Source organism: Carcharhinus amblyrhynchos, chromosome 15 (assembly GCF_965287045.1).
Source record: "Carcharhinus amblyrhynchos chromosome 15, sCarAmb.v2.hapA, whole genome shotgun sequence".
Lineage (NCBI taxonomy): Eukaryota > Metazoa > Chordata > Chondrichthyes > Carcharhiniformes > Carcharhinidae > Carcharhinus > Carcharhinus amblyrhynchos.
In genome coordinates, this window is record NC_137338.1 from 63960905 (window position 1) to 63974531 (window position 13627).

Consider the following 13627-nt stretch of genomic DNA (forward strand, 5'->3'; position numbering starts at 1 on the left):
AATATGTGGATGTTAAGGAAGAGGATGTGTTAGAACTTTTAAACTCTATCAAGATAGACAAGTCGCCAGGACCGGATGGGATGAACCCCAGGTTACTGTGGGAGGTGAGGGAAGTGATTGCAGAGCCCCTGGCGATGATCTTTGCATCATCGATGGAGACGGGAGAGGTTCCGGAGGATTGGAGGATTGCAGATGTGGTTCCTATTTTCAAGAAAGGGAACAGGGATAGAACATAGAACACTACAGCACAAACAGGCCCTTCGGCCCACGAGTTGCGCCGATCACATCAACACCTACCAATCTATAGACCTATCTATAACCCCCAATCCCATAAAACCCCATATACTCATCCAGAAGTCTTTTAAAAGACCCCAGCGAGACCCCGATAGCCTGGAAATTACCAACCGGTGAGTCTGACCTCAGTGGTTGGTAAGTTGATGGAGAGGCTTCTGAGGGACATGATTTATGAGCATTTGGAGAAGTTTAGAATGATCAGAAATAGTCAACATGGTTTTGTCAAGGGCAGATTGTGCCTTAGGAGCCTAGTTGAGTACTTTGAGAATGTGACTGAGCACATTGACGAAGGAAGAGCGGTAGACATTTACATGGGCTTCAGCAAGGCGTTTGATAAGGTCCCCCATGTAAGACTTCTTGAGAAGGCATGGGATCCAGGGGGCTTTGGCCTTGTGGATCCAGAACTGGCTTGCCTGCAGAAGGCAGAGAGTGGTTGTGGATGGGTCTTTTTCTGCATGGAGGTCGGTCACCAGTGGAGTGTCCCAGGGATCTGTTCTAGGACCCTTGCTGTTTGTCATTTTCATAAATGACCTGGATGAGGAAGTAGAGGGGTGGGTTAGCAAGTTCGCAGACGATACGAAGGTTAGTGGTGTTGTGGATGGTCTGGAGGGATGTCAGAAGTTGCAGCGGGACATAGATAGGATGCAAGACAGGGCGGAGAAGTGACAGAGGGACTTCAACGCCGATAAATGTGTAGTAGTCCATTTTGGCAAGACCAATGGGATGAAGGAATACAATATCAAGGGTAGGAGTCTTAGCTGTGTTGAAGAGCAGAGGGATCTTAGGGTCCGGGTCCACAGGACTCTTAAATCGGCCTCGCAGGTGGAGGATGTGGTCAGGAAGGCGTATGGTGTACAGGCCTTCATTAATCGAGGGATTGAGTTTAGGAGTCGGGAGGTAATGCTGCAACTTTATAGGACCCTTGTCAGACCCCCCTTGGAGTCCTGTGTGCAGTTCTGGTCGCCTCACTATAGGAAGGACGTGGAAGCTATTGAAAGGGTGCAGAGGAGATTTACAAGGATGTTGCCTGGATTGGGAGGCATTATGAAGATAGGTTGAGGGAGCTGGGACTCTTCTCCCTGGAGAGACGAAGGTTGAGAGGCGACCTGATAGAGGTTTATAAGATGTTGAGAGGAATAGATAGGGTGGATTCTCAGAGGCTATTTCCCAGGGCTGAAATGGTCGCTACGAGAGGACACAGATTTAAGGTGCAGGGAAGCAAGTACGGAGGAGATGTCAGGGGTAAGTTTTTCACTCAGAGGGTGATGAGTGAATGGAATCGGCTGCCGTCGGTGGTGGTGGAGGCGAACTCACTGGGGTCTTTTAAAAGACTTCTGGATGAGTATATGGGATTTAATGGGATTGGGGGTTATAGATAGGTCTATGGCTTAGTAGGCATACAAGTGATCGGCGCAACTAGTGGGCCGAAGGGTCTGCTTGTGCTGTAGTGTTCTATGTTCTAAGTATTTGTCCATTTTTCCACTATATATCTCTACTAATAAAGTCAAAGACCTTGTATGCTCTTTTAACAGATCCATCAACTTCAATCTTCAGAGATTTGTATATGATCTCTATTACTGTAGTTACTTTAAAATTGCTTTATTTCTTTCATAATGCACTTTTACATTCTACAGAGCAAAATGCATCATTATACAGTTCTGTGTTAAATTTGATTTTCATGTGTCTGCCCATTTCCCAGACTGTCATCCTGAAGTCTGTTACTATCCTTGTTACATTTTTTGTGGAGCTTCTACATTTGAGTTTTGTATCATCTGCAAACATTGTAATTACACTCAAGTGCAGATCATTAATAGATATTGAAAAGAGCTATGATTCCTTTACATGATTTCCCTAGAGAATACGACTGTATACTTTCCTCCAATCTAAAAAAAACATTCAGCACGGCTCCCTGCCACAAACTTGATTTTCCTCATAACTTTGTCAAGAGACTTTTGAAAGCCTGTGCACACATCAACTGTAGCAACCTTGTCAACCCTCTCCATTATTTCATCAAAATACTTAATCATGTTAACCTGACAAATCTATGTTGACTTCAGTTGATTAGCCCATACTTTCCCAAATGCCAATTAATTTTATCCTGGGCTGTCATCTCAAAATTTCCCACCATTGACTTTAGAGACGCAAGGACTGATTGGGGACAGTCAGCATGGCTTTGAGTGGAAAATCATGTCTCACAAATTTGAGTTATTTGAAGGGGTAACCAAGAACATAGATGAGGACAATGCAGTTGATGTTGTCTACGTGTACTTTAGCAAGGCCTTTGTCAAGGTACCGCATCGTAGGTTGTTGCATAAGGTTAAATCTCATGGGATCCAGGGTGAGGTATCTAAATGGATACAAAATTGGCTTCTTGGCAGAAGTCAAAGGGTTGCTGTAGAGGGCTGTTTTTCAAACTGGAGGCCTGTGACCAGCGGTGTGCCTCGGGGATCAGTGCTGCGTCCACTGTTATTTGTCATTTATATTAATGGCTTGGATGAGAATATAGTAGCATTGGTTAGTAAGTTTGCAGATGACACTAAGATTGGTGGCATAGTGGACAGTGAAGAAAGTTATCTCCAGTTGCAACGGGATCTTGGGCAGATGGAGTTTAATTTAGACAAATGCGGGGCAGGACTTATTCACTTAATAGTAGGGAGTTGGGGAGAGTTACAGAACAAAGAGACCTAGGGGTACGTGTTCATAGCTCCTTGAAAGTGGAGTCACAGGTGGGCAGAGTGGCGAAGAAGGCATTCGGCATGCTTGGTTTCATCGGTCAGAACATTGAATACAGGAGTTGGGACATCTTGAAGTTGTACGAGACATTGGTAAGGTCACACTTGGAACACTGTGTGCAATTCTGGTCACCCTACTATAGAAAGGATATTATTAAACCAGAAAGAGTGCAGAAAAGATTTACCAGGATGCTACCGGGACTTGATGGATTGAGTTATAAGTAGAGTCATCTAGTTACAGGAAGGACGTAAATAAGGTTGAAAGAGTGCAGAGAAGGTTCATGAGGATGTTGCCGGGACTTGAGAAGCTGAGTTACAGAGAGAGATTGAATAGGTTAGGACTTTATTCCCTGGAGCGTAGAAGAATGAGGGGAGATTTGATGGAGGTGTATAAGATATTGATGGGTATAGGTAGAGTGAATGCAAGCAGGCTTTTTCCACTGAGGCTAGGGGAGAAAAAAGCCAGAGGGCATGGGTTAAGGGTGAAAGGAGAAAAGTTTAAAGGGAATATTTGGGGGGCTTCTTCATGAAGAGAGTGGTAGGAGTGTGGAATGAGCTGTCGGATAAAGTGGTAAATGCGGGGTCACTTTTAACATTTTAAAAAAAACTTGGACTGGTTCATGGATGAGATGGGGGTGGAGAGATATGGTTCAAGTGCAGGTCAGTGGGACTAGGCAAAAAATGGTTCAGCACAGACAAGAAGGGCCAAAAGGCCTGTTTCTGAGTTGTAATTTTCTATGGTTCTGTGGTTCTATGGAGAGGCTGTATAGACTGGGACCTTTTTCCTCTGGAGCGTAGGAGGCTGAGGGATGATCTTATAGAGATCTATAAAATAATGAGGGGCATAGATCAGCTAGATAGTCAATATCTTTTCCCAAAGGTAGGGGAGTCTAAAACTAGAGGAGACAGAGAGTGGGGGTTAATGGGTGCTATTCGGATTGGCGTTTGGTGACTAGTGGAGTTCCCCAGGGGTCGGTGCTGGGGCCTCAGCTATTTACCATTTATTTAGATGATCTGGAGGAGGGAACCGAGTGTATGGTGTCGAAATTTGCTGATGACACCAAGATTGGTGGAACGACAAATTGCGCGGAGGGTGTGGAGAGTCTGCAGAAGGATCTAGATAGGCTGGGTGAATGGGCCAGGAACTGGCAAATGGAATTCAATGTTGGCAAGTGCGAGGTGGTCCACTTTGGTAGGAATAATGGTAGGAAGGACTGTTACTTACGTGGTGAAAAACTGCAGCATGCGACGGTGCAGAGGGACCTCCTTGTGCATGAGTCGCAAAAACCCAGCCTGCAGGTGCAGCAGGTGGTCAGGAAGGCGAATGGGATGCTGGCCTTCATAGCGAGGGGGATTGAATATAAAAGTAGGGAGGTCTTGCTGCAGCTGTATAGGGCATTGGTGAGGCCGCAGCTGGAGTACTGTGTGCAGTTTTGGTCGCCGAACTTACGCAAGGATATTTTGGCCTTGGAGGGAGTGCAGAGGAGGTTTACTAGGCTGATACCGGAGTTGAGGGGGTTGAGCTATGAGGAGAGGCTGAATAAACTAGGCTTGTACTCGTTAGAGTTTAGAAGAATGAGGGGAGATCTCATTGAGACGTATAAGATGATGAATGGGATGGATAGGATAGAGGTGGAGAGACTCTTCCCGCTCAGAAAGGACAGTAGGACTAGGGGGCACAGCCTCAAGCTAAAGGGGGGTGCGGTTTAGAACGGAGTTGAGGAGGAACTTCTTCACTCAAAGGGTGGTGAATCTCTGGAATTCTCTGCCCGGTTGAAGTGGTGGAGGCTGCCTCGCTAAATATTTTTAAGACACGGGTTGATGGGTTTTTGATAAGCGAGGGGATTAAGGGTTATGGGGAGAGGGCGGGAATGTGGAACTGAGCCACGACAGATCATCCATGATCTTATTGAATGGCGGGGCAGGCTTGAAGGGCTAGATGGCCTACTCCTGCTCCTAGTTCTTATGTTCTTATAGGTTTAAGGTGAGAGGGGAGAGATACAAAAGTGTCCAGAGGGGCAATTTTTTCACACAGAGGGTGCTGAGTGCATGGAACAAGTTGCCAGAAATAGTAGTAGAGGCGGGAACACTTTTGTCTTTTAAAAAGCATTTAGATCATTACATGGGTATGTTGGTATATAGAGGGATTTGGACCAAATGCAAGTAATTGGGATTAGCTTAGGGGTTTTTAAAAAAAAGGGGACATTGTCAATTTGGGCCGAAGGGCCTGTTTCCACACTGTAAACCTCTATGACTGGCCTATTTTTGACTCTTAAAATGCATTCCTCCAGTACTCTTACATAATACCCATTCTGAATTAGGGTTGGAAGAGTGCCTCCACAATTGCATCCTTTATTTCCTTCAGCAATCTAAAATAATCCATAACCAGTGACTTTTCTATTTTACGCACTGCTGACCTTTTAAATATATTGTTTATTTTTATCCGCTACTAACTCCTTTTACTGCTGCATTGACATCATTCTCTTCTCCAGTGAAGACAGATGTAAAGTATTCATTTAGTACCTCAATCTTGTCCTTTATCTCTACAAGAAAATCTCATTCTCCCTAATTGGTCTTGCACTTGCTTTGAGTATTGTTTTTTCACTGTTGACGTGTTTACACAAAACTTGCTGTATCCTTTTATGTTAGTTCTTAATTTATTCTCATATCCTTGAGTATACCCCTGACTATCAGATCCCTATAACCACTCAACTTCTACACACTGCTGTGCTCTCTGTACAGTCATTTGTCCTACAGTACTGAGAATGTGCTCTCTACTCCACCAAGGTGTTGTCACACTCACCAGTTTGAGAGTGCTACACATTTGGAGAATTGCTGCACTGCTTGCTTCCTCCTAGCCTATTGACCATCCATTTACTGTCCTTGTGAATTCTCCAAATCAACCTAAACATACATAAAATAATTCATTTGACTTCAATTGCAAAGCACTAATCAATCAAAGGCTTTCAGGTATTAATTGATTGATAATTATTATACATCTATATATTTAAAGTCTCGAGGGCTGTTTTACTACCCCTCAGTTTTCATACGGCATGTTCACACCTCAATTCTTTTTCTGTATCATTCTGTATGGAGATTCATGTAAATGATAACCCGCATCCTTTATAAAACAGTAGGAAAAGAACCTTACTTGATGGCTTCTTAGCAAGCCATAAAGTTACGATTTTACAGATAGGAGACCACATGTAACATTGTCTAAATTCTCTCTATCTAAAGAGCACCTTGATAACAAAAGTTTAGTAGAATATTTGCAAACTCTGCATGAATGATTAATGTTACTCGGACTGTGGCCAGCAGTTTGTTTCACCAGCTTGGTTTATACATTTCCTTTTCGGGAAACTAGGGCATCTAAAACAATTACTGAATCTTCTGAAGAAAGAACATAGGATTGTCCTTTACAGGACAAATATCAAAAGAAAATCTATGCTTTTTAAGTTGAATGATCACACCCATAACCCTATGATCATTGAACAGCTATATAAAAAGAAAATAAAGGAGGCACAATCCAAGAATGAGAGTAAATTACCTACACTGGGATAAGGCAGAAATTAGAATGTATCACTCAATGTAAAGATGGTGCTTCATTACACTTGCAGTTGTTCAGTATGGCCTTTTTCACTGATCTGTGTAACGTATTGCTTGCATTTGAAACATGTTAAGTGCCACTGTAATAAAAGCAGACAATGCTGGAAACACTCAGCAGGTCAGGCAGCATCTGTGAAGAGAGAAATAATTGGCATTTGTGGTGGATTATATTTTGTCAGAACACTGTTGTTGAGCCAGCATTCTACATATGCCAAATACTTTGCTGCAAAAATTGTAATGGGCCATTCGCTGTCCAGCTTGTTGCAGTCAGTGCCCAAATGATACCAATTTTTAAAGATCATCTGATTTTTAGAAAAATACTAGGTTTTTGTTGATGAGAAGCTACATAAATAACTTGTGCATCACTCTATTTTTCCTACAGTTAATCAGTAAGTTGTACTGGCTGCAGAAGTGCCTGAGGCTGTATAGAGAAAAATGGATGACTGGGAGTGTTGCAAGACTGCAACACACTCGAGGAGTCCAGAGAACAGTGAGTGTAGTTTAGCTTAATCTAGTCAAAAAGGTAAGGAATTATAAATATGTGCAGGGTTTCTGAACTCAGTATTAGTCTTTCAATCGTAATCTAGTGGTATTGTACTGGGCCTCCTGCTGTAATGCCTGCATGAGGGCAGTTGAACCTTGGACTGCAAGATGGAGATGAGTGTTGTGCTCACATTCCTATAGAAAGAAGACATCCTCATTAGGAAATGGACCATGTTTTCCATTTGGATCCAGTATCTGATTCAAGCAGTCACAAGCTATGCGCACCATTTACTCTTGCTAATTCAAAGTTGTTTTCTCAAGTTTGTAACGTTAAAATTTTGGAAAAGTTTATATTAAAATTTAACAACTTTTGAGTTAAGAATGGACAACAGAAGCACAAGTAGGATACAGAAAAGCATCCTCTCAAGTATCTGACTCAAACGTCTGATCATGTCCAGATAAAGCAGCATGGGCCAGAACAGCCTTCTTGTTGAGGGTTAAATCTTCTATATTTTTTCCTTTTTGTTACTTATACATTACCCATGATTTGGAAAGCTTAGAAATATGTCATACTTGACTTCTTGCAATAAAATTAGCATATTATTAGCATATTTAGTGCTGAATGTACAGTATGTATACATCAAACTTAACATTGTGCTGAAATCTAACTACAGGAATTTCCTTTTTCCAAGTTTGATTCACAATTTTTCATGTGACTAATTGGGAACCCAAAAATAGTTAAGTATATTTCTTGTTAGTAAACAGGAATAATAGAGACTTCCCTTGGGCGTGAGATCCAAATACTCATATTTGCAGAGTATGTACACATATTTTTGTATGTTGGTCAAATGGTGAGACGAAAAGGTGTGTTTTTGATAGTTACATTTTTTTTTGCTGTTTGGTCACCGTGGACCTGTGTAAGTAAATATATATATGTGAAGTACTTTTATCCGTATTATGTGAGTGTAAGATATTTCGACTTAAATTAGTGCATGTGAGTAAAATGATGTTACGGTAGCCACATTTATGATTGATCAGTTGTGATTTCAGTTGAACAAAAGTGAATTACATCTACGCTTACGTATTTTTTATGAAGTGATGATATCAGTGTGACTTTGGGAGAATTGCACATGCTTTCTGCTCTTTCTGATCTGTACACAGGCTAGTGACTTTTAGAAGAATGTGCAGCATGTGACTAGTCAAGCACATGCTGAGCAGAGATAACAATCTGGACCTCTCAATATGGGAAATATAGGCAAAGTTAGTAGAGTTGGCAGAAATTTAGACCATTTCAGACTGGTGGTTTTTTGGGTGTTCTAACTGAATTATTTTCCTTCAGACACGCACTATTAATAGTGACAAAACATTAATGTGTAATTCAAAATCTTTATTATTGCTTCATATGTTTCATCACTGTAAGAAGGTTTTAGAAAATTAATGCATATTTTAGACATTCTGTACATACATTGTTAATGTTAAATGTATGAGGTCAGTGCTTAGGCTTTTTCAAAATTGCATTGCAATTTACCATTATTTTCAACGCAATGCAACTTAAATTTAAGCACTATAATTTTCTGTGATTCTACTCGGTCTCCTGGAGATGAATGCTGATGGCCAACTTTGTTTTTGGGCAGGTCTGACAGTGATCCAAAGTCTGAATTAGGAATTCCTGTTGTATTTCTCAGCACATCGGAGAGAGAGACCTTGGAAAAGACCAATGACATTGGTAAGAAGTCACTGCCTCATTCAGCTGCTGTTCCGAATAGCCTATAAATAGCTGCATTATGGTAACGCTGCATACTGCATCAAAGCATACATTGACATATTGATCTGTAAGAAGGACTCATTATACAGTACGTAGTTTGGTAACTGACCTTCTCTTCAAATGGGTGAATGAAGTGTTACTGCATACAATAACAGTTCAAGTTGGAAAACTTATTTACTAAGGTGCTGCTGTACAATAAATGGCTGATTGGTTCTGCAATGAAGAATGGCTTGTGACAGCCAGCTTTTTCTGAAAAGCAAGTAGCTCGAGTTCAAATTACACTCGTGTGTGTCTGCGTGTGTGTGTGTGTGTGTGTGTGTGTGTGTGTGTGTGTGTGTGTGTGTGTGTGAAGTTAATGCATATTTTAGACATTCTGTACATACACTGTTAATGTTAAATGTATGAGGTCAGTGCTTATGCTTTTTCAAAATTGCATTGCAATTTACTATTATTTTCAGCGCAATGCAACTTTCATTGTAATTGTACTCGTAATGGAATTTCATTTAAACAATATTTACAACTGTTGGTTAATGTTACTGTTAAAATTTTGGTTAACAAAAGCCCAAGTTTTACTGCTATGCTCTCAAAATGTAGATCAATTGCATTCTTTACTGCAGGAAGCAGTGTGAGGGTGCATCTGCTGAATACAACAGTGAGTAAATTTACTAGCTTGCCTAATTTGTATATAATATTAGGTTTTACTTGAAGTGGATACTGTTTTAAACTGTGCTAGCCACAGACGTCAGTGCAATTATTTCACAAAATAGTGAGAGCTCTATAGTTCAGGATAAAATTTGCATGCACATTGCTGTCACTCCATTCTCAGGCGAAAAACCTACAAATTCACTTGAAATACACAGTTGTTTGCTCTAGGATTAGTGTATAAAACACACATGGTTTTTAATAACAATATGTTACTACAGTGGACAAATAGTGGTAGATTTTAAATAATCCTTAAAGGAACATACAATGCAACAATTTTCGGTGTTTTGGTAGTTTAAAAGCACCTTTGCTTAAAAGCGTTTAGCATATTTAGGAACACAGCAAAGAATCTTAGCATCTTGCAACACAGATGGAGGCCAGTCAGCCCATTGTGCCTTTACTGGCTCCTTGACAGAGCCTTCTAGTTAATACCACACTCGTTCTTTCCCTCTAAACCTACGTATTGGTCCGTTCAAGGGGCGACATGCTGGCACAGTGGTTAACGCTGCTGCATCACAGCACCAGGGATCTGGGTTTGATTCTCGGTTTGGGTCACTGTTCAGAGTATGCATGTTCTCCCCATGTCTGTGTGGGTTTACTCCATGTTTCTTCCCACATTCCAAAAGACGTGCTGGTTAGGCACATTGGTAGACTAAATGCTCCCTCAGTGAGCAGGAGATTTTCACAGTAACTTCATTGCAGTGTTAATATAAACATATTTGTGACACTAATAAATGAATAAATAATAAATCCCTTTTGAAGGTTACTGTTGAATCACCTTCCAGCACCCCCTCGGGTGATACATTTCTGATCATAATAATTTACTGCTTCAAATAATTTATCTTCATTTTCCTTTTGACTCTCTTGCTAATTATTTAAATCTGTGTCCTCTACTAATTCTTCTGCCAGTGGGAGCAGTTTCTATGCAAATCAATCAATGTTGAGCACTTCTACGTTGAATCCCTCCCTAAACTTCCATGCTCCTCTGATCTCTTTGTGGAACTAGATAGCAGGAGATGGGGTCTTCTCTCCAGTTGTCAGTTTCTAATTTCAGCAAGACAATCTCAAATGAAAAGAAAATTTGGAGATAGACTTAACCAGCTCGTGCACAGTACTGTGCTTAACTTGTAAATCTGAACATGTTACTTGCGTGATTACCAGAGTTGGTGAATGGTGGCATCCAAGGAAGGGATAGACTTTATTTTGTGGAACTGAAGGAATCATACTATAAATTCATAGCTTTGGGAATGCAGTCCCCTGTCTCCTCTTGTAAGGGAAAATTTTAAAACTGGAACAAATGTAAGGAATTGTCCTATCAGTTTTATTTCACCAGTTCTTTCTGGATAATCAGAACCAGGAGATTGGATGAGTAACCAAGCTCAGAACAATTTGAGTATAATCCATAGAATATTTTCTTCGTGCTGCAGCTTTCTAACATTTTAATTTTAAGATCTCAATTTCTTGGCTGATGTTTAAAACTTGGTGATTCCACATTTGTAAGTCAACATCATAGTACGCTTATACATATTTGAGGGTACTTTGTTCAAGTGACTCAAATGAGATGAGAATCCATACAACCAAGCTGCCAAGTACGACCTTGATTTTGTTAATATAACTGGACAGCTTGACAGTCGCAGACACCTGTCCTCTTTGTTCTTTTGAGTTATTAAATGATTATGCTTAATAATGTAAATATAACTTTTATGATTTAGCATAAACAATTCAATGTGAAAACTGCTTCAGTAACTTTCTGTTCTGTTCTCATTATTTTCAGACATCCCTTTCTTGTGGTGACTTTCTTTTCCTTCCCCATCACTCCTTGTTAAAGCTTTTTAACTCTCACTTCTATTTACCATGGGTAACTCCACCTCCATGCCCTTTGAGGGTAAGACTGACTTTCTCTTGACAGTCACTAGAGCTCTGAGTTATCTCTGCTCCTTGCTTTCCATTTATTGCAGTTAGATTATGCAATAAGCAAAGTACAACTTCCAAGCAGATCTCAGTACACACTTTATTTCACATCAAGAACCTGTCTAAAAATTGCAGTTGTACTGCCTACAGATTTGTTTCAAATTGTAATAAACAGTATGATTGACTATTTCCTCTCAAATGGGACTAAATCTTTTGAGAATGCATTTCCTTAAGTTTGAATAATCATGCCATTTTCTTCCCTTACTTTGTGGAAAGAAAGACTTGCGTTTATATAGTGCCTTTCATTAGAACAGGATATTGGAAAACAGTTATGTACTTTTAAAGTGCAGTCACTGCTATAATGTAGAAAGCACAACAGTTAATTTACACAGCAACATCCCAAAAACTGCAGTGTGATAACATCCAATTAATTTTTTTAGTGACATTGGTTGAGGGATAACTGTCTGTCAGGACTGGATTCTCCCAAATGGGAGAAAGATGCCGTTGTTATTTTTACAACCACCTGAGGGGGCTCATGGGGTGGAGATGCCAGCGTTGGACTGGGGTAAACACAGTAAGAAGCCTCACAGCACCAGGTTAAAGTACAACAGGTTTATTTGATAGTAAACCCACAAGCTTTCGGAATTTGCCCCTTCGGCTCACTCGTCGAAGGAGCAAACGCCGAAAGCTTGTGGGTTTGCTATCAAATAAACTTGTTGGACCTTAACCTGGTGTTGTGAGACGACTTACTGGAATCATGGGGCCAGAGTTTAATGTCCCATTGGAAAAATATCACTTTCAACAGTGCAACAATCCTTCATGAGTGGGAATGACAGCCTAGATTTTGTGTTCAAACTACTAGAGTAGGGCTTGAATTCACAACTTCAGTGAGAATAATTTGTAATGCTTCCCCCAATGAATTGTGCAAGTTCACCAAGTGAATAGCTCTGCAATACAGATCGGGAAGGTATCAGGTTCCACTTATGTTTTGTGATAAGTTATTGGCCCTTAGCTGGAGCTGGGGTTGAGAAAAGGAACTCGACCAGCATTCCTGCTCTTAATCGCTTTTCAGTAAGGCGCTTGAAGTGTTTGTCTGGACATAAAAATGGTTGCTTTCCTATGGTTCAATTCCTGATTATCAATTCCAAGGCACGCTGATGAATAGTAGCAGTTGTGGGAAATTACAGTGGTGGGTGCAGACTTCATAGCACTGTGTCCAAGCAAGGGGCTGATTTCTTTAGGAGAAAGAAAAGTTAGTGTGGGAATAAAATAGATTTGTTTCTACATTCTAATCAAATGAGTCAGAATTAAATGAAATATCTAAGTAATGCTTCTTTTAAATGTGTACATGATCTGCCAGTAATTTACTTATTGTCATGGTCTTGTGTGGACTGAATCATCTCTCTCTGCTTTATAATCTTTCCGGTAGAATTTGACCCCTGCTTTTCTTGCCCTTCCTCCATCATAATGCTTGCTTGTTAGTGTATCCTAGTTGAGTATGGATCTGCTTTGGTTTTCTTCTGCAATACAATATTTCCATATAATCTCTTAGATAAGCAAAATACAATATTATACAGTTATTCCTAAGATACAAGCCATGTTTCAAGAAGCATTAGAGATTATTTGGAAAATGCAATATAATGTTTTTGTGAAAATGTGTTAACAAGTATGAATTTAGATCTAACTTTTTCCCTGTCACCCATATTGTCAACCAAATATTCATCTAAGTTTTTATAAGATACAGTATATTTAAGCCATTATAGTTAAATATTGTCTTGTAAGCGTTAAATAAATGAATTTTATTTTACCTGCAATCTGAAGTTAATTCTGAAGATGACTATTTGGAATGTTGTTTTTCTAATTATTTTCTAGTAATTTTTCCGGTAGCATACTTAAAAATCTCTGTGTGATTTCCTTCAGAAATATGTGCTGAATACTTGCTAAATCAGTAGGTAACATGTTATGACCAGAACTGGTGTTAATGTTGAGCAAGCCAGATCTCAGATTGAAATCCATCTCGGCTGACAAGTAATGCGTTTTCTATATTGTAGAAACTTGGAGGGATAACCAAGAAGCACAAATGCACAGAACTCCAGTAAAAACAAATGTTTAGTAAAGTAAAAGATAAACATAA

The 13627-nt window shown here is 40.1% G+C and overlaps 1 protein-coding gene across 3 annotated transcripts in view; it reads left to right on the forward strand.

Moving 5' to 3' along the window:
• sh3kbp1 (SH3-domain kinase binding protein 1) overlaps nucleotides 1–13627 on the forward strand; it is a 282791-nt gene that overhangs the window by 235667 nt on the left and 33497 nt on the right. For 2 of the 3 annotated variants that reach the window (XM_080204070.1, XM_080204071.1), the window contains exon 13: nucleotides 8750–8841. In XM_080204070.1, the coding sequence (XP_080060196.1) occupies nucleotides 8750–8841 (92 nt within the window). Of the gene's footprint in view, nucleotides 1–8749; nucleotides 8842–9497; nucleotides 9533–11356; nucleotides 11468–13627 lie in introns of all 3 variants that reach the window. The other variant, XM_080204072.1, reaches the window with a different exon arrangement.